This window comes from Anabrus simplex, chromosome 1, assembly GCF_040414725.1.
Source record: "Anabrus simplex isolate iqAnaSimp1 chromosome 1, ASM4041472v1, whole genome shotgun sequence".
Taxonomy (NCBI): Eukaryota; Metazoa; Arthropoda; class Insecta; order Orthoptera; family Tettigoniidae; genus Anabrus; species Anabrus simplex.
This window is the reverse complement of record NC_090265.1, coordinates 266433334-266455987: the sequence shown is the minus strand read 5'-3', so window position 1 is coordinate 266455987 and position 22654 is coordinate 266433334. Positions and strand designations below refer to the sequence as shown.

The 22654-nt window shown below is 41.2% G+C and overlaps 1 protein-coding gene across 1 annotated transcript in view; it reads left to right on the top strand.

Moving 5' to 3' along the window:
- Window positions 1–22654, top strand: part of ssp3 (short spindle 3) — a 567399-nt gene that overhangs the window by 234148 nt on the left and 310597 nt on the right. The window contains exon 19 of the mRNA XM_068225894.1: window positions 319–442. Coding sequence (XP_068081995.1) covers window positions 319–442 — 124 coding nt within the window. The remainder of the gene's footprint in view (window positions 1–318; window positions 443–22654) is intronic.

The window sequence follows — 22654 nt, the reverse complement described above, 5'->3', positions numbered from 1 at the left end:
ATCCTCATAACCATGTGCAGAGATCTGTATCCTTTTTTTACAGTCCCAGTTACGTGACTACCCCAATGAAGATCTTTCCTTATATTAATATCTAGGTACTTACACTGATCTCCATAAGAAACTTTCACCCCATCAGCACAGTTATTCAAACTCAGAGGACTTTTTCTATTAGTGAAACTCACAGTCTGACTTTTAACCCAGTTTATCATCATATACAAGATGTGGCGATGTTATTTTATTAATTTCATCCATCAGCAAGTGTAACTTTCCCATAGTTGATAACTATTTGCTTTATTTGTGATTGTTGCTTGGTTACAGGTGTTTTGTAACGTGCTGCACCACATACAGCTTGGCCTGTGAAGAGCATGTGGAGAACTGTCGATATGTTTTGTTCAGTAATAAAGTTAGCACCATCCTGGATCTTTTGCTCCACAGATTGTCGGTAAGTACAAAGTTTATTTTGTGGCGTATTATTTTTAATATCAATTAGCTGTTTTAAATTACCATTATTTTAATCCATAATTGTAGCTGAGAACATTTGGCTCTTATTTTTTAATACTATTGCATATTTTACTAGCTAGAGTGATGAAAAAGGCATTGGAGTGCAGTTAGTTAATATAGTAATTGTGAAACAAAAATGTGTATCATCTTCAAAAAAGTGGGATATTCGGTATTGCAGACAAGCGAAGGCTTAATTATGCTATTGTCGGCTAACTACGGAGAAATATGTATTAAAGCAGTAGGTCATATTCTCCAGAATGTGCAATGTGAAACATGGAAAGTAATACCATTTTTGTGCTGAAAAATTAAAACATTTCAGAACTTCAGTCAATGGGATTCCTGTACATGAAGTGCCCATTTATAATCATTGAAAATATACAAACACAAATACAGTATATATAAATCACAATATATTAATCAGAAATTAACTTATTATAGGGATATGACATTATAAAGATACCAATAAAAAAAGGCCTCTCGGTTGAACTGTAGTGGGAACACTGCTCATCTGCATGTCATCAATTCCTGCAATAGAACTGTTGTTATCTTCATCTAAAAAACTTCTGGTACTTCTTGCCGTGATTTATTTACTGTGCCGACAATACTTGTTCTCTCTTTCAGTTTTTTTTTTTTTGCAAGACTGACCGATGTAAAAAAGTTGCCAGTTGTCCCATTTCTTCCCTGTTCAGAAATGGAGCAACAAGACGTAGAACTACATTCTCAGATAATATCTGGCCAGCTGGTCATAATTTGTACTTTCTGAGGTACGGAAACACATTCAAGACATATTTTGATTTTACATCCACGTGGATAATCCTCCGTGGATAATACGATGACCTGAAATAATCCTGGATCTGCACACTAGCCCGAAGGAAAACACGGACTCTTCGTTTTATCGGAGGCTCTTCCTGTCCGTTGTTGGCCGCTATCCAGGTTCAGTCGTCGTCTACACGGATGGTTCAAGGACAGATACGAAGGTGGGCTGTGCGTTCGTTGTCGACAATGATAGGTTTCTTTTTGCTTTTTCGGAAACCTGTACGTTGTACACAGCAGAGCTCTATGCTATCTGTGCAGCTCTGCGGTATGCACTGTACAATGAGCGCCGACACTTTCTTGTGTGTTCTGACTCCTTGAGTTCGCTCCAGTCTATTGATACCTGTTTCCCTCGGCTCCCTCTGGTGCAGCAGATCGAGGACCTGCTGGCCGGGTGTTCGGATGCTACGTTTCTGTAGTTCCCAAGCCACATGGGTGTAGAGGTAAACAAGTTAGCAAATAAGGCTGCCAAGGAGGTAGTAACACTGCCCCCGTTGCCTTTCAAGGTTCCAGCAAGTAATATTCGCTCTCAGCTGAGACATTTGGTTATGTCTCATTAGGAGATAGAGTGGCAGGCCACTCGACTTCCAAATAAGCTGAGAGCGATAAAAGGTACAGCGAAGGTATGGAAGACTTCCCTTCGGGCTTCTCGTAGGGAAGCAGTGGTATTTTGTGATCTTCGGATCGGCCACAGTATAGTAACACACTCATATTTACTGAAAAGGGAACCCCCTCCGGTGTGTACTTGCGGCGATCATCTTACTGTGGTTCACATCCTTAGGAGTGTGTAGACCTGGTCGATCTGCGCTGTAATAGCAAGGCAATGTAGATTGTGTCGATTGCCACGCGGGGGGAGCGGGCTTCAGGGCCAGCCCCCCGCCCCCCCCCCCCCCCCGAAGTAAAAATGTATATGTAAAAAAAAAAAAAAAAGATCTGTGCCATAGGCTAAAACTCCCGAGTACCATCTCCCTCTTCCTGCGAGATGACGATCAGTCAGCAGACCTCATCACCCGCTTTATGAGGGATCGTGGTCCTATTTTATCGTCTGTACTAATGTCCTTTGTCTTAATGTATTTGTGTTAACTGCGCTTTTATCCCATTGACTCTATTTTAGTTCGTGTTTGCGTATTTTAATGTGTTATTTTAATTTCTAACATGAATTATATATATACTGTATTTCCAGACAATGCCTTACTCCATTGCCAGCTGTATTTTCTATATTTTTATTAGAAAATAATGCATTGCGAATTAGATCCACTTATTGTTTTAATCTGATAATAATTTTTCATCACCATTTACTTTAAACTCTAGTCAGTGGATACATTTTAAAATTTTAATTATCAAATCATGTCGTCCATCTCGTACCATTAGGGGCCGATGACCTTAGATGTTAGGCCCCTTTAAACAACAAGCATCATCATCATCTTCTTGGTGATAATACTGGTCTTCGCCCTCCAACAGGTTATATAAAAAGAGGAATAAAAGTTACCCTTTGACTTAGCCGGCCGAGACTCGGCGCAGAGCACGTGGCGCATAGTCCCGTCACATAAAATTCGCTGCCAATCACAATAGACTTAAATGTCTCAGTGCGCAAAGAACACAAAAATGCGATCAGATACAATGGGCATTCATCCTTCGGAGAGTACAGTGTAACAACTCACCAGTTCACAGATATCAACGCAGTTCTGAAAATTTTATATGTAAAAAATTAAAATGAATGAATATTGAAGAAGCGATCGAAATGTACATCGGAAAAAACTAACCAAACCAACCTCAATGATCATACACATTTAAATAACTATTCCCATCTTCATTCTACCTAATTAGCTTTAGAACTATATTTCTCACGTTTTGCGTTAGCGCTTAATGAATCCCACAGGACTTTCCTCTGACTTAAATGTCTAGAGCAGGGTCAGCCAACTACGTGTACGTCTGATGTCAGGTAACACGTCACACACTCTGCTCGGGCAGCGAAACAAAGTACTTAGTACTGTAACTGAGAAGTGATGGCTAGAGGGGCGAGGGGAAACGCAACTTCATTCGTAGAGGGAGGCCCAAGGGCTGCAGGTAGTACAATGCGGTATGTGTAGTACATATTTCTCTCCACATAATTTATTGTAACGTAACTTTGTTATGAATTAATATAAAAGTTATAAAGCAACTTTATTTCTACATATACAAACTAAACTAGCTTTTTCTGGTGAATCTTCGCAACTGATATTGAACACAAAATTGCTGTGTTTTACAATACCAACCACTGTAAAAATAGTGCTAATAGTAACAAACAGCACAGTTATACAACGCAAATAGTACAGAGAGTAATCTGTAAACTCAAAACATACGTTTTACCTCATGATATAGAGACTCAGTTGCCACTCGTGGGTTTCTTTGATTTTTGTAGTCTTGTTTCGTTTACTAGTTTTGCAATATTTGGAGTTAATGTTTGAGGAAACACTAAGTTTAAGAGCACACTTCAAATCGTGATCTGACAACTGGCTTCAATGTTTTGATTTTGTTGATTTAAAATAGACAAGATTCGTTCACAGGCATACGTGGAACCGAAAATACTCAACATTCTCGCTGCAAACGTACGCAGTCGGTGAAACCTCTTTTTTATAAATATTATGAGCCCAACTACTCCAGAATTGCGCCCTACCATAGAAGGTACACCATCTGTTGCTATTGAAACAAGTTTGTTCCATGGCAAAGAAGAATTTTCAACAACCCTTACAATGCAGTTGAAAATGTCGATGCCTTTCGTGGTATTCTTCATAGGCACTAAATCCAGTATTTCCTCCCAAATTGTAAAGTTTTTATCAACCCCTTGTATGAAAACGGCTAGCTGGGCCGTGTCAGAAATATCTGTGCCCTCGTCAATTGCTAAGGAGTATGCCCGGAAGCTTTTTGTCAGTTTTAATAATTGTAGGTGGACATCATCAGATAGGTCTTGAATGTTTGTCAACACTGTGTGCGCGGACAAGCTGGTAGCTTCGAACTCGTGAATGATATTCAGACAAAACTCCTCACCTGCTAGAATTAAACATTCCTTTACGAATTCACCACCACTGAACGGTTTAAGTTTCTGTGCAATTAAATATGAAATTTTATAATTCAGGCGAACTGCTGACTCACTGATCGAATGCTCGACATGGTTATTTAGTTTACCTTTTAGTTCTGTAATTACACGTTTCCTTTCCTCGCCTTGATACTGATCATAATCTGCAGCGTGATACAAACTGTAGTGGAGTTGTAAATTACATATTTTTACATACTGTAGCTCTTTTCTACAAACTAAACATTTAGCTGTAGCAATCCTATCATTTTCAACAAATAAATATAGGTCTTCCCGTAAAGATAAAAAAGATCGGAGGCGTAGATAGCTTCTCGCACCGTTATGTGCCCGGTTCGTCCGTACTGTACCACTAACACCATACGGCTGACGATCATGATAGGTATGTCAAAATCATAAAAAAACCTTTATTCGGAATTTGATCCTAGATTTAACAGTTTGGAGTGTCTGGAAACTTATATTCAACTTTTAACCACGCCATTTTCAGTTGTTGCAGATAACGTTGATCTAGACCTACAGTTAGAGTTATTAGAATTACAGTGTGATAGAGAACTAAGAGATAATTTTTTAAACAAGAAGGATTTGTGTGGCTTTTTGTGAAAAGTGTCTACAAAAGCCGTAGCCACCAGCAGGTATGGCACTTCACGTGTTTACTACAAAGCGAGGCTGTCTCTTCGTCTCCAGTCTACGACAGCGGCTCCCCACCTTCTGCGCTCTTACCTCACATGGTCTCTCCGACGTCACACGGTCTCTCTTACATCACACGCCAGCCAGTTGGCCGACCCTGGTCTAAAGTGTGGATTTGGATAATCTTATGTGTAGTAAATTCTCGTGACGTTTTTAAGATAATTATTTATCACTAAAAATAATTCCTTACGAAATGCTCTTTAATTTAATTCCATGCTTTATTTCATCAAAATCATTAACTTGCATGTACTCCGTAATACACAAAAATTCTTTGTAACATGAAGAAGCAACATTTCCCTCCCCTTTTCACTGAACAGAGTCGTTGCCTAAACACGCCCCTACTTCCCCTCACCCCTTACTTAGCTATCAAGACCGGGCGGTACAAACAAGTTGCTGAAGCTAACCGACGATTGCTTAGTAGCTTACAAGGAGAGGCCAGACCCTGCGTCCAACCGATTTCAATGAGCTTCTATGTACCTGGTGGGGGACATTCAACAGTAACTCGTGTATAAGGGTTTAGGTCAATACGCTTTTGTTTTCGGAAAAAAAAGAAAAGAAAAAAAAAAAGGACAAATGTCATGACGCAGGATTCGCATCAGACCAAGCGGAGACGGTAGAGCACTAAAAGGCGAACACATTTTACTTAAACATGTCAGGTCCTCAACCTAATAATTTCCGAAAAATTGATGAATCCTTCGATTCCAATTAAATGCATGTATACTTGGAGAGTTACAGCGCAGTCAAATTGAACTATGGCCGAGTGGTCATCGTACTTACCTACGAACTTGGACGACGTGAGTGTATATATATATAGAGAGAGAGAGAGAGAGAGATAGAGAGATCTAGCAGTAACTGCCAGAACGTTTAGACCTTTTGCGTAATATTTTTGTTCCCATTTTTATATTCACGTTCTCTCAAATATTTATTTTGTACAAGAAATATAGCTGCGACGAGACTCGAACTCGCGTCTTCGTCAAGTATGGTGCCCGCTAGGCCACCACTCCGGTTGACTGCGGTGTAACTCTTCAAGTATATATGCGTTGCATTGGAAACGGAGATTCGTTCATTTTTCGGAAATTATCAGGTTGCGGACCTGACATGTTGAAGTAAAATGTGTTCGCCTTTTAGTGTTCTGTCACCTCCACTTTGTCCGAAGCGGATTCTGCGTCATGACATTTGACCTCATTTTTTTTTTTTTTTTCGAAGACGAAAGCGTATTGACCTTAAACCCTTACACACAAGTTACTTTTGAGCGTCCCCCCACAGGTACATTGAAGCTTGTTGAAATCGGTTGGACGCAGGGTCTGGCCTCTCCTTGTTAGATAAGTACATAAACAATGTTGTAAGTTAATGTGACAGTTGAAGACTACTACAATAATTATTTTTTATTACTTCACAGTATCACCGACAAGTTTACCCTACGTAAACAATATTGTTACGTGCCAGCCCCGTGGTAGCCCCATTCGGTACTTCCAGGGAGGGGCTGGTGACTCTCACGACCTGGGATTCCCCAGCTGGCTTGTAGGGTGGGGCTGGCCTTTCCGTGTATTATTCTCTCCGCCGGCTTACCTGTGAGTTTCTTAGAGATTCAACGGGAATGTTCTGCTGCCTCTAGTGGCATCGCAAAATTTCTGGCTCGTATCACCCGAGCTATTAAAAGGGAGGCTAGCCGGGAACAGTCAGTCAGTGTTGGACTCCTCGTGAGACTTAGTGTGTTGGGTTCGGTGCCAGGGCTGAGGGCGACAGAGGTGTTGGCTGTCGCTAGTGTCCCACCGAGGTCTGAACGAGGAGCTGTTATGGTGTCGGAGAGACCAATGAGTAGGTTGAGACGACAGAACGGAAGACTATACTGTGTGTTCGTGTATTTCTGTGGACTAAGGCTTTGGGAGGGAAGCCGCTATCGCGAATGTGAAGGTAAATGGATCTGTGTTAATGTTCGCTGTTGTGAGTATCGTCCTGCTGTTGAATACTGTTGAGCTGTTTAGTTGTTCACTGCATGTGACTGTGAATTACTGGACTGTCTGTGGAATCGAACAAACGAACAGTCATCGTGTGTTGTGTAGCCAGTGGCACCGTGTTGAAATTCAGTGGTCTACACACAGCTGCTGTATGAGTTGAATGGACTTTGGGAAGTGAAAGTAAGGATTAGCCGTCCGCAGGTAACAACGAGCCGGACCGCCTGCGGTACCATAAGGAAGAGGGACTTGTGAATAGACTTGTAATTAGTAAGTGTGGCCATTCTTAACTGGTTGTGTGTGTGCATTTAATAGGTCATACTGAAATAAATTAGAGTAATGAAAGAGATGGAGTTTTATTCGTAACAATCAGTACGTTTACATGCAGGATTCAGATCGATCTGAGTACACTTCCCGTATTGAAAACGCCATATAAACGGAGACTCAGTTCGGATTGAGTCTCAAGGTCGATACATTAAAATCTGGGATCGTATCGTACTCGGGTCGAATTGAGTTCCATGTAAACGCGGATCGTACTGAGATCGTATTGAAAACGACTGCGCACACATTCCATGTTTGTTCTGACTGGTTCTGACGAAATCATCATCATCAAAGTTCTGTGGAAATAACAAATATAATAAGCCAGTAAATATATTTACCTGTATAAATGATCAGCAACTGCAATCATATTATAAGACGGCCAGCCCTTGCGATTAACGAAATCACGATAACCTTCTGTTGGAGGTAAAATATTGAAATGTACGTTCCACTTAATGCACCAATTACATTTGAAATACCAAACATACTTTCAAAACTGAAAGTTATTTCCTAGGTTTATACTATTGGCTTCTACTGTACTGCATTTGGCGTTTTTAAATTCTAAGAGGTGATATCGAGTTTACTACTATTCTGCATCGTTCGTATACGTCGATGTTGCCTGGCGGATTCAATACGATACTCAACTACATGTAAACGGGGATCTATTCAGTACGGAATTGTACTCAAATCGATCTCAATCCCCATGTAAACGTACTGGATATTGTGCAGATAGCGTATTGTTTAAAGTGATTTGATGGAATCCGAGGAGGTTCTTGTAGAACGTAATATGTCATTCTTTGTTTAATAGTGTGTATTTTTACAGGCACGTTATAGTGTTATATGTTATTAGTTTTTTCGACAGACCGAAAAGCTTTAAAGTTAACTAAGTCGACACTGGAAAATACAGTATGGCTTCTTTCTTAACAAGATAGAACCGGTAGCCACTGGACTTAGTGCCTGAAATAACACTCAAGGCTTTGTTGAGTTGCACATCAATGTTGTTGGTATGGCGACTGTACTCAATGGGAGAAAAGACGAGATCAGTGGCTGCAGTAAAGTGATGCATTGGTACCCTATTTCAAGACGCTTTAAAATAAATATAACCAACCTTTTTCTCATGTGGTCTTTGCTGTGTAGTTCCTGATACAAAGTGATCGGCCGAAACCTTGGTCTACGAGTACAAGCACGACCGAATCAAGATGATTCCTTGATTGGTTCATAAATGGAGGTTTATCTACACTTCGCTAACAAAATGATTTTCTCACTTCAATGCTTTTAAAACGAAAATAGTTTATATTACTCGCTACATTTTGCTCCTTATCACTTATTACGAAAGGCAATAACACAGGACGATTCTTCTGTACAATAGTCCGCTGAGGTTTCGTGTCAGGAGGTGTACTGTTGGTTTCATGAAAATTCTTTCTCATCGACTTGAATTCTTTCTCATTGAGTTGTAGAAGTCTCCTACTTCTCTTTCATTGACATCCGACCTGTTTCCTTCCACGTGAGTTTGACAAGTAGAGATATTACTCCACGTATGAAATATCCTGCCACGCCTGTTGTTAACGAGACAGATCGTAACAATTCATTGAATAGACAGGCATCTTTTCAGGACTAATTGCCGACATACAGTTGTTTATTAAGACCAGTAGTAATAATTGATAATTAGCTCGGTGCTTGCTCGGCTGTCTTCAGTAGCCGACACCTAGGAGAGGAACACCTGACTTTTTGAGCTGAGGGAGTGTCGTATATTGTCATGTAGTGCATATGATTTGACCTTCACCTGTTCATTAAAAACTTTTTCTCTCTCACACACACACATACACATATTCACACAAACTTGTTTTTACGTTCCCCTAACTACTATTTACGGTTTTCGGAGACGCCGAGGTGACAACAGTTTGTTTCGCAGGAGTTATTTTACGTGTCAGAAATCTACCAACACGAAGCTGGCGTATTTGAGCACCCCCAGTACTAATGGACGTAGCTGGGGTAGAATCCGCCAATTTGGGCTCAGAAAGCCAGCGCTGTACCGTCTGAACCATTCAGTCCGACTAGAGAGAGAGAGAGAGAGAGAGAGAGAGAGAGACTGACTGACTGTATTTCATTGGTCTACAGAATGGACGTCAGTATTGAATAATAATAATAATAATAATAATAATAATAATAATAATAATAATAATAATAATAATAATAATAATAATAACAACAACCAACACCCTTATTCTTAGGGAGCCTGAGCTTGCAAATTATTAACGTACAGTTCATGCCCTAAGTGTAGGCACGCCTGTGCTGACGAACGGTGTTTAGCATTGAGCCAGCTGCTGTGCGATACTTGTTGGGGCTAGAGTAATAGGATTGATGGTATTACAAAACAAGGTTGTTTGTCCAACCCTTGTCCCGTTTCGCTACGGGGTCGGGTATAAGGTGAGATGGATCTGTCGTGGCGGGTTTTTATGACCGGATGCCCTTCCTGACGTCAACCTCATCAGAGGAGTTAATGAGATGAAATGATGATGATGATGACGCTTGTTGTTTTAAGGGACTTAACATCGAAGGTCATCGGCCCCGAGATGAAATGAATGACGTAATATATGAGAGTACGGAGAGGGTGAAACCCGGTGCCGGCACATAGGCTACTCCTGCTCAAGGCTTAACGTCCCCATCCTACGAACGAATCACCATCAACAGCGTCATATGCCCTCGCTCCATATGAGCACTGCGGAGAGGTTTGGAATTTAATCCTGGCTTTTGGCACGCAATTAGTGATTAGAAATTGTATACCACCACCTCCCCTACCCTGCCGGGCAACATTCTGATGGTGAAAATTGTTTCGACCAACGGGACTCGAACCGGCTAACCTCGGTGTCAGACCGTTTAGACTTCTTGGTGAAAACTCGTCCTACAAGCAGTTGTTCAGTCCGAGGTCGACTGCAGCTGCGTTTGCATGTGCGATTGAAAAGTGTTGTCAGTATGAGCCGTAAGTAGGGATGGGCTTGAGCACAGCTCGAGCTGCTCGATTTAGGTCGAGCAGTACTCAAGCAGGAGTATGGCCCGTCATCTGTGAGTAATACCCTTTCACGAAATCAGTTGCATGGCAATCTTCTTTCGTCTTTGATGTCAAATACCGCATGTTCGTGGTAATAAAATAAGTTTATATCGAAATGTATTGAATTATTTATGCCTAATCCACTAGAATTACAAGAACATAATACCAGCCCTATGTGTCCAGTGATGCATTTTCGCAACATGCAATATCTACGGATTGTGAGATGTAATTTAAAAAATTCTGAAAGTAAATCCTCTCGGACTCAGGACTTCAGTTCTGTTCAAGTTTTCTTCTTATTATTACTATTCTCCCTCCTTTCCCTTTTCTTAATTAGCATATAAGGCAGCAAGATAGTTATAAATTTAATGGATATAAATTAAATATCGAAGGTCCCGTCATACCAATGGTGTATTGTATATAAACACGTCTTCGTGCATTAGAAATAGTATGATAGCACTATAATAAAACTGAAAAATATGTTATTCAAATGATACATCCAATGATCAGAAGAACCAGAAATGGAAGTAGCGACCAAATAACGACAGGAAAACCACAGAAATATTATCACTATGCAGAGCTCATCTTCATGTCGAGCAGTCAGTTAAATTTGAAAATAGCTGGCGAGTTGGCCGTGCGGTTAGGAGCGCGCAGCTGTGAGCTCGCATCCGGCAGATAGTGGGTTCGAACCCCACTGTCGGCAGCCCTGAAGATGGTTTCCCATTTTCACACCATGCAAATGCTGGGGCTGTGCCTTAATTAAGGCCACGGCCGCTTTCTTCCGATTCCTAGGCCTTTCCTGTCCCATCGTCGCCATAAGACCTATCTGTGTCGGTGCGACGTAAAGCAAATAGAAAAAAAAAGTAACAGAAATCTATTCTGGGCATTTATGGGTTTAATAAACTCATGCTTCCACTACGACTTGTGGTACGTCTGTACTTCTGTAGAATGATCACTAATTACTCTACTACAATGTAATGCCGGAATGTGAAGACTAAAAAGAATGAGTGAAGACGGAAATGTGGCTCGAGTCACAACACACACGTCCTGCTTAGAGCGCATGCACACCTACGTCACGAGGGAATTCTGTGCTGCTCGATCTTGCTCGACCAAGCTCGACACACCAGTTCGTGACGTCAGCACTCGAGCCTGCTCGAGCAGGCGATCGAGCGGCCCATCCCTAGCCGTAAAGGAAAATAAACCAATCAAGCGGAGCACAAGCTTGTTATTAGACTCCACAACCATTGTAAATCTTTATGGGAGATCTCAGTGCTTGTAGGGAGACCCCGATCGACAGTGAATTCTGTAATACATCGGTATTGTATACTACTAACTCTGTGCAAAACATGCCAAGAAGTGGACGTCCAGACAAACTGACCGCCAGAGACAAGCGTAAAGTGGTTTGTCTGATTAAGAAAGATCCAAAATTAAGTGCTTCAAAGATAGTGGCAGAGCTATCCTATCAATGTATTCCAGTATCTGAAAGCACGATGGGCCGTGCTTTTAAACACGAAGGATACAATGGTCGAGTTGCACGCAAGAAGTTTTATGTTTCTGAAGCAAATCGGAAGAAACATGTAGCTTTCGCAAAACAATACGTCAGCGCACCATCCGTGTTTTGGAATAAAGTTATTTTATCTCCGATGAAGGTAAATGTAATTTATTTGGGTCAGATGGACAAGTGATATGGCGGAAAAAGAATACTAAGCTAGCGCCCAAAAACCTGTGTCCCACAGTGAAACACGGAGCTGGAAATGTGCTAGTTTGGGGATGCATGAGTGCTGCCAGAGTAGAGGAGCTCCATATTATAGACGGTATAATGGATCACTAAATGAACATTGACATTTTGAAAACAAATCTGGCTGCCAGTACCGAACAAATGAACCTCCAAAATAACTTCGTGTTTCAACAAGACAATGATCCGAAGCATACCTCCCGTAATGCAAGACTGTGGCTGCTGTATAATGTTCCAAAATAGCTTCATACCCCTCCTCAATTCCTGGATATTAATCCAGCTGAGCATTTTAGAAGACCGGGATACGGAAAAGGCAAATTTTGAGCATGGCTACTATGGTAACGCCTTTGCAGGAAGAATGGTCCTCTGTTACCAATAAGCCAATAAGGTAACGAAACACTCGTCGAATCAATGTCATGGCGTCTTCAAGCTGTAATTAAAGTGAAGGGAAACCTAACATTGTATTGAAAACCTGTACAGAGACTGCATTCAGTTCATTCACAACAAGCATAGTACGTGTACGAATACTTTTGACACGATAGCTTTTTGTGTGTCTTGACATTATTTCTTTAATGTTAGAGATTGTATACATGTTTTGTCAAATTTTAGATATGTAAAAAGTAAGGGATGCATTGTTTTGTAATACCATCAGTTCTATTACAGTACTCTAGCCCTAACAAGTATCGTATAGCAGCTGACTTAATGCTACACACCGTTCATCAGCACAGGTGTAACGGATACTTATGAGTTATGACTGTATCTGTAGGAGAGTGCTCATTACGTAATTGTCTCTCTTTGCCTTGAAATATAACTGATGAGTGGAATTCTTCGTCAGATAGACTGCCACCTTACTTTGGACCTTCATTATCAGATACTTCCAAATATTTATTCCAAGTACGAGGAATAGTTATTCAGATGGGAAGTGCGGTTTAAACAAGGTCATGCTAATCCTAAACTTCCCGACATGATTTTCAAAGCTATACGGAAATTCAACTCAAGAGCTTAGGAAAAGTATCCTTCGGCATGTGAGCACGTACCCTGTTCCCCCTTCCCGTCTCCGTTCACCATCTCCACCACAGCCAGCTTATCATTAACGCCGTGCGTCTATCTGACAGTACTTCATTCTGAAATGGTGAAGCATCAAACAAAATCAGTTCCTTTCACATAGGTGTACTTTGATTACGTACCATACCTATTTATTCCTTTATTGACCATGTAAAACCTACAGATTACTGACGAATACCGAGGCAAGAGAAGCAAGTTTTTTTTTTTTCCACAATGCAATTTGTGTGAGGTACCTGGAGACTTACAACATAAATATACGATTCCGCTCCCGTGCAATGACTGTCAGTGGCAGTTTCTCACAGTTCAAAAAGCTGAAAAACCCGCCCGTGAGTGGGACTGCAAAATACAATGTTTCCAGGAATGTTGTAAATATTGTAGTCTCGCCATTCGAAAGGTAAAAACGAACTCATGATCCCCTCATGACAACATTTCTGCAGGTAGAGGGCGGTTACGAATATAAAGTAAAATACAAATTATTATTATTATTATTATTATTATTATTATTATTATTATTATTATTATTATTATTATTATTATTATTATTGAATACGCCAAGGATCCTATTCCCATACCGTGTTAATACCCTTCCTGTTTTATTTACGGTGAGTGCATAGTTTGAACTGAACTGACACATCGACCTTTCGCTGGAGACTTGGATTTTCCGTGGAGTTTAAATTCCACGCGAGCGGCGTAAACACTGTACACAGAAACGCCGGTCAGCTGCGCGGTCTTTTTCACCACGTCTTCCATAGTCCACATCAGATTCTCATCTCGCAGGCTATTGTAAACGTTTAAAACGATTTGGATCAGATTTCCTACTTAATTTTTCTCCACTTTGGTTAGCTTTAAAGTATTTCACAGGGGACTCAAGCGTCACAGCATCACACACGTCTTGCTCACAGCTGGCAACCATTATGAATACTGAACATGCTGTTGCAGCCAGTATTGCCAACAGTTTTCTTGGATCCATCTTCAACGTCGCACATATTATGCGAACTTATCAGGAACGGAATGGACTCAAACAAAACTAAGTACACAGTGCAATAAGATATCAATATCATATTAAATAATTATCATTTTGCTACACACACCGTTGAGAACAATAACTATTCTTAGCCATCTACGTATGAAATATGAATTGGTAACGAACCCGAATAACATACAACCTGTTACATATTTTCCATATTTATACAGGGCAAACATTTTTTATTCATCAAGTCAGTTCACCAGAATATCTAACCAAACTGAAGGAAGCTCCTGACTTCAGGAACAAGTAACAAACATAGGGAACTATTTCGCGCTGCGGAAGCCTTTTCACCGACCAGAAGTCTGATTAACATCAAAGGGACCGCTAAGGTCTTGAGTTGACTCTCCGTATAGTCACATTCCACTTGCTTGGCAAGGTCCATCACACTCCAGACTTCAGGCCTCGTTAGGACGTGTATGAGAAAGGTAGATGCGCCACATTGGTGACATCCCGAGAGACGTCACGTTGAATGTTTACGAGAATTTCGTCTGAGACGAGAATAGAGGAACCATGATGCTATCCCCGAGCGGTGAGATCATACTCGGAGCGAGGTAGATCTGAGCTCAGATGAAGAGGAATCCCATGTAGCGGCGGAATCGAAAAATATTGGATGTATAGTCGCTCAGAAAAAGAAAAATGAACACATGATATTGTTCGTTTTTCACACTTAATATTTTATCAGACGTAATTTTAATTACTATCAACATATAATTCACCTGCCATGTAGACACGAACCTTGTGCATATCCACAACAGACATTAGATCTATAGCTTTAAGTGTTTTTGAGGAAAGTGTACCTGCGAAGAACTTAAACAATACAGTGCGTTCTTTTTTGAGCGACTGAACAACACTCGTCACTGAACCTAACATAATCGACTCTGTGTGCCTATGTGGAGTATTAAACCTATTTATGTGTTTGAGTCCTCAGCCGGAAACCTGATCAAATGATCAATATTGCACTTTCATATAAATTTTAGGATTCACTAAAGAAGAATACAGTACTGTGAAAATGAGGAATGAGGTCATTCAACGACACCTAGATATCCTAGGTGGTGTTGGGTAATTGCGCATTACTTTCCTTGGCGAATCAGAAAATAATAGTGAAGTCTTTAGCCCTTTAGATATCACCAACACAGACGTGTTGATATCCAGTTTACCAGCTGCGCTGAGATGTTCCAGATGTAATTTGAGCAACATTCCGCTCAGGGATACCGCCGAGAAAGTGTTCTCCAGTAGAATGGAAGGTCTGCTGCTTGGACCAGAAATCGCCTGCCTTCCATTCATCTTTTGCCCCCTTTAGCACACGCCGAATACATCACCGAGTCGATAGTCCAACTGATTTACTTGTATTCAAAACCAGCAGAGTGATTTGATTACATTAAGAAAATGTCTGACGATCACTTTTTCCAGTTGAAAGAAAAATCCAATTCTTTCCTCTTATTTGATCGATGTGTAGAGGAGGGCGCGTTCTTCTGGAAGACGAATGACTGGCAGACAGCGTATGCAGAGTAAAGCTGGGGATTATTGATGGCGATTACTGGCGTAACCTACTACACGAGATACAGCACCGTAGGAACGAATGGGAGTTCTGATGCCTTCATTGGTTTATCATTCATTGTCCATTTTTCATTCCTGTAATTGACTTGGTAAACTCGTATTTATGAACTCAATAATCTTCTGAATGCCTGTTGCTCTAAATGTTACCCGTGACTCTTCTAAACTTAACATCTACTCTTAAATTTGTGCTACCGAGCGAGTGGCTACGTGGTTTGAGTCAAGTAGATGCCAGCTTACATTCGGGAGATAGTGGGTTTGATCCCCTCCTTCGGGAGCCCTGAAGATGGTTTTCTGTGGTTTCCCATTTTCACATCAGGTAAATGTTTGGGTTGTGCCTTAATTAAGGCCACGGCCGCTTCCTTCCAATCCTAACCCTTTCCTATCCCATCGTCGCCATATTACCTACCTGTGTCTGTGCGCGTAATGCAAATTATTGCGATAATAATACACTTTCCCGAACAAAACGGTGTTAAATTTGTCCTGAACAAAGAGGATGCAGAACAGACAATTTTAAAAATCTTCGTCAATTTCATATTGCTATGAGAGAATAAACATATTTTAAATACGACGTTCGCTGTATGGTCATCGGCTGCAATACATTGTTAGATGATTAACATAAAATGTATTTACTTCACACTCACCTTTATAGGCGAGCCTACATGCTCTCGAACCAAGTAAGAGATGAAAAACTGCCCTTTAAGAATATACTGACGTCAAAGTCGGTGGGGCTGAGAGAGAACGAATACCTTGGGAAAATCGGTGAATCAAAATATTAAAACATGCATTCAAATAATCTGTGGCTTCAGTCTTGCTTTAAGCTGAGAAACTTGTGTTTTGCTGAACACTCCTCTACATACTCTGACTATTATGGTTCTTTCATCCCGAAGCCCCTACAGAATAATGCGGTGTGAAATATCATGTACGAATGGGTGGACATACACTATTTCTGAAATAAAGAGAAACGCATTCAAGTGATGTTTCGCTCCTAATTTATTGTAGGATCCTGTACTCTAAAATCGATCAGATATTTTAAATAATTTATAAAACGCCTGTTTTGCTAATCTGGCTGCATATTTGCTTCCTGATTGCGGGACTGAATACCAGAGGATTCGGTTGACATTTATGTCGATTTATTAGCACGTTAAAATAACTTGGTCAGGGATAACTTGCACTCCGGCATTTTTCAAGACAATATGCTATTTAGATGAGTTGAATAACATGTGTTTAACGTTTTATACCGCAAAAACAAAGACATTTGGCCATTTTAAATATGTTCATACCTCTATGATGCGCATACATATTGAAATGAAAACAGACACGCAATGAAAACAACCCTCATATGCACCAGTTAAGAATTTAAATGCAAAGCGTTATTATTCGAACGCTGACTACACGACGCCACGGCACAGCATGTCATTAACAGAGAAGTTCCTGATAATACACCAAAATTGTTACGCGTCTTAAGAGGTATTGCCACCCTCGCATGGAGAAGAGTTTCACAAGGCTTTCTCATGGTTCTGAGAAGGTGCCACGCGTTCAGTTGAGGCAGACGTCCCCATTCTTCCAAAAGGGTGTCTTCAAGGACTTGTAGCATTTGAGGTTGTGGATTTCTCGCTCGGATGCGTTGTTCCAGTTGGTCCTACACTTGTTTGATCGGAATGAAGTCAGGACTTCTGGATGGCCACTTCATTCGTTGCACGTGGTGCTCTTGCAGGAATTTCTCAATGATTAATGCCTTTATTGGCGAGATATAATGTTTACAGTGCACTATGTCTTCTGGTATAGTCTAGAATAAATTTGTTACTTTCATTGTCCGGTCTCTCATCCTTGGCTTTGACAGTATGAAGGTGACCGAGGTATGAGCGATGCTAGTAATGCCATTCCTTATGCAGCCAGTCCCTGTTATGAATGGTGTGAAAATATCACTCATAGGGTCGGTTGGTGGATGCATTTCAGTGGGCTTGCAGACTGATATGTAATAGCAACTTCTGGCTCAGTGAGGAAGGCAACGGGAAACTACATCACTCCTCATTTCCCCAGTATGCCTCTTCAGTGACGCCTAGGATATGTATGACAGCTGTTGGCGGAACTGTGGAGGATCAAACCAGCCTTCGGGCTGAATACCCAACATACGACACATACATTGACATCATGCGGCCTAGCATTAGCATTCATGAATACTGCGTTTTTCTCAAGTTGCCTCGCTTGAGGAATCATATGTCGCACGAAGATCTCGTCGATGTACCGTCGATCAGTTAAGGATCCATTGAGAATGGTCAGAAGATCGGGTTTCTTGTCTTGCCTACACACACCATAACAGATACACCTCCATGAGCAACGATAGATTGTGCAGCTGCCCACGTATTCTTTAGATTCGCAGACGACCATTGAACGATGTAATGCGAAAAGGGATCCACGCGAGAACAGCACAGGGCGACCGTGTCTTAGCTGCGAGTGCAGATCTTTAGCAAAACCGCAGTCTCCTGCCATGATGTCGTCTGTCCAGTGCAGGTACTTGAGCATGTCGTCGGGATCTTAAATTGGCCTCTCAAAGTCGCGGTTCTGACCGGTCACTAATTCGTACTGCAGAAGCTTGTTATAGGTTAACCTGTAGTGCTTGTGTTGTAACTTAGCAGTTTCGGAGAGCTTGTGGACGCACACAACTATCCTGCTCGTGGGGTTGTCTTCCTTTGGCGGCTTGTACCAGGGCGGCTGGTTTCAGACTCCTAGAAACATTTCCACAGATACAAAGTCTTATTCTGAGCAATCCGTATCATTCTGGCAGTGTACCTCTGTGAATATCCTTCATGAAGCAGTGTAAAGCTTGAGTGCCTTCGTTGGACGACTACTACTTCCTCCGTTGCCTACCTCAGCCCGTCCGATCAGCCATGACATGTAAATAATCGCTATTAAAGGATCAAATATTCATAAATCAATGTTTGTAAAACAAAGAGTTATATTTATCTTTGTGTCACTCCAACAAAATATGGTAAAATACCTATTAATAATACCACCAAACAAAATATGTTAATTCAGTATTTAATAGTAGTTTTTACATTAGTGTATTGACTGTTAACTCCACTCCACACTGACCAACCTTCTGACACTCTGCGTACCGACGTCAGTGTTGCACAGTAAGAAAGGGTATTAATGATTGTACCCTTTGCCATAAACTGTCTGTATACAACTCTTTCACAGTCGAAGAAAACTGTGGCCATGGACTTTCCCTGCTGATGGTGCAACTTCCATTTCTTCCGCGTATGCGAGGAGGTGTGTTTCGCGAAAGGTTAGCGGAAACGTAATAGAGTTCACTAGAGCCTACACATACGTCTGATGAAAGTAAATTCACGATATTTTTAAAAGGAAGTTTTAAAAATTGCATTTTAGCTGTAAATCTCTATTTTCACAGTAAATTAATCATAGTTCAAAATACCAATTTTTAATTTTGGTCAACTCCGCGTCAAGAGAGCACCGGCGTTCTAACTCCTCATCCGGTAATTAAATGATTATATATATTTTAGCAATATACATTATTGAAATTTCACGACTAATACTGCATTGCAACAGAATAACTTGCCACAATACATAAATTAATAGGCCATTAAAAGCTGCAATGAAATGCGATCGTAGTTCTCAGTCACAAAAAAGATAAAAGGAACAAACGAGCTTACCTGTTTACAACAATCCTGGCAAAAGAGATTACCCTTCCAAGCGTACTGAAATTGGGATCCCCTGTGATCCACTGCTTCAGCCAGCAGGACTTTCTTTGAGCATTGCGGCGGACACAGTTCTTCTTCACAATAAATCACAACACGTTCTGAAGATGAAACGTACGCGTAAAACAGTTTGCATCGAGAGGGAGGTAGTGGATTTAGTTCGACGTTGATTGGTTCTCGCATATGTCTTAGGAGGTAGGAGGGGTTGAAGGCTTCGAGGTCAAGTTGTTCCTTGTTTCTCCCGATAGAAATTTCCGTAGCATTATTTCTGGTGACTTCCAAGGATTCCCGTTTTTGCTCGTGGGGTAAACAAATATTGAGAATCGAAAAAATAATTCTGTCGAGCACACCAGCATCAATATAATGCATTGGAAGAAAAACGGCTTCTTTAAATTACAGTCAAAAGGCATCAAATAGGTAAATATACTCCCAATAGGCACAAACCCCTGAAATAGGTATTTATAGGCACAATAAAACCAACGAAATCTAGCTAAAAAGACTCGAAAACAGATTTCTGAACACAGGAATAAAATAGGCAAATAGGCGAATTTCCATCGCTAGGTATTACACTACAAAATTCATTTAAACTTAAGCCATAGACGCCCAAGAGAGAACCGGCCATGGTGGTTCCTGGGCTTGGAGTAAAACGAAGTCGGGCAGGCAGTCATATGGCGTCAACCGTAGCTGGGGGCCATATTATTATTATTATTATTATTATTATTATTATTATTATTATTATTATTATTATTATTATTATTATTGGTATTATTGTCAGATTTAATTCAGGATATACGAATTCTGTAAAGATGTGTTTTCATGGGCTTCAGTTACGTGATGTGATTATTTATTTTCCTTTAATTCCCGTATTGAGTGTCCGACTCGTTGGCTGAATGGTCAGCGTACTGGCCTTAGGTTCAGAGGGTCCCGGGTTCGATTCCCGACCGGGACGGGGATTTTAACCTTAATTGGTTAATTCCAGTGGCCCGGGGGCTGGGTGTTTGTGCTGTCCCCAACATCCCTGCAACTCACACATAACACTATCCTCCACCACAATAACACGCAGTTACGTACACATGGCAGATGCCGCACACCCTCATCGGAGGGTCTGCCTTACAAGGGCTGCACTCGGCTAGAAATAGCCACACGAAATTAAAAATATTAAAACTGTATTGAATTAGTCTCGTGAATGTCTGTCGGAATTGCTGGGCTGAGTGGCTCAGACGGTAGAGGCACTGGACTTCTGACCCCAACTTGTCAAGTTCGATCCTGGCTCAGTCCGGTGGTATATCAAGGTGTTCAGCTACGTCAGGCTCGTGTCAGTAGATTTACTGGCACGTTAAAAAACTCCAGCGGGAATAAATTCCGGCACCATGGCGTCTCCGAAAACCGTAAAAGTTGTTAGTGGGACGTAAAGCCAATAACACTATATTATTATTGTCTGTCGGAATTGGAAGGGGTGATTTTTGTGCAATGTCTACAAGGTATTCGTGGATCCTTTGTCTGGACGTGAAAATGGAAAACCACAGAAAACCATTCCTAGGACAGCCGATGGTGGCGTTCAAACCCATGCGTCTCCCGAATGCAGAGCTTGGCTCCATAGCCGTAGCGCGTTAACGCGCGCGCCATTCCACTCGTTAGACAGAATAAATAATTAAGAAGAAGAAGTAGTAGTAGTTTGAGTGGCACTACATTGGCCGTCTCATGATTGAAGTACATATTCTTCTTGTGTGATTTTGAATAATATAAACATTGGAATTCCTTTATTTTAGTTTTTCTTCCTTTCCTGTGAAATATAGTGATGGAATCTTGTAGGCAGTTTTGGCTGAAATATGAAGATGACAGTGGATTATTTTATCAGTTGCTGTAGCGATTTCACTTTCTTCCCCTAACCAGTATTCGCAAGTCAAGCCTTATTTATGGAGTCGTAACTTGGTAAACTTTTCCAATCCCTAGAATGTCCTGTATATCTACGATAGAGGATGCATATGCATGCACGAAGGAAAACAGCGATATAAAAATCAATCGGTTAAAACGATATTGACGACTGTCTTTGATCGCCTCGGCCCTTTACTGGCCCTGGAGTAGCTGGCCAGTAGGGTAAGATGGCTATGGCTCTTGTGCTCAATCTCCATAATATCCAGTAGAGCGAAGCAGCAGTGAATGCAAGCATATATCTGCATGACCAGATAAGTCGGGGATTGAAAAGCGAGCTTCGCCTTTTTTCAAGTTGTATTGAGTGAATGATGTAGAATTCGCTGTTCACCGACCGGGAAATTGTAAGTGCAGGTCAAAGCCGCTGGTAAGATTTTATTTGTTGTTCTAATTAGGTCGTCTTTAGATTATAAAAGTCATGAAATTGTCTTTCATGTAATGATCTTTTGTATTCTTGATACGGGATCGGGGATGATGTGAGATGTACAGTACTCACATGGCATGTTTTTATGGCGGTTTCTCTTCCTGACGCCAACCTCAGTTGAGGAGTTAATGAAGATTGAATGATGGTGAATGAAGTTGGGCAAGCAGATGGCCTATGAATTGGAACTGTCCCGGCATTTGTCTGGACGTGAAAATAGGAAACCACAGAAAATCATTCCTAGGACAGCCGATGGTGGCGTTCAAACCCACGCGTCTCTCGAATGCAGAGCTTGGCTCCATAGCCGTAGCGCGTTAACATGCGCGCCATTCCGCTTGTTAGACAGAATACATAAGAAGAAGAAGATATTAAAACCAGAATAGGCATCGTCTGAAGTGTTTCTGAAATTATTAAAACATCTTGTATGCAACCGTAACGTCCAATTCGAAACACGTTGGCCTGTCGTAAAGGGTTATGTTACCGGTGCTGCTTTACGGTATCGAAGGATGACACCCAAGGCTTCGTTAATGAACTAACTGCGGACCTTCGAAACGTGGATGTATCGCAGAATGTTAAAGAACTCATGAGTAGACCACGTTACCAACAAGGAGGTTGGACTACTGCGTCCAGTTGGGAAATGAAAGCCTTAACTCAGCCTGTTTTGGTTACATCATCCGAAATGACGATTACGGCCTAATGCAGCGGTCATAGAACTCATAATAGAAGGAAAATGTGGACGAGACGGAGAAGATTATCCTGGATGTGGAACCTCCGACAGTGGTTCGACATTCACGATACTGAGCTCTGATAG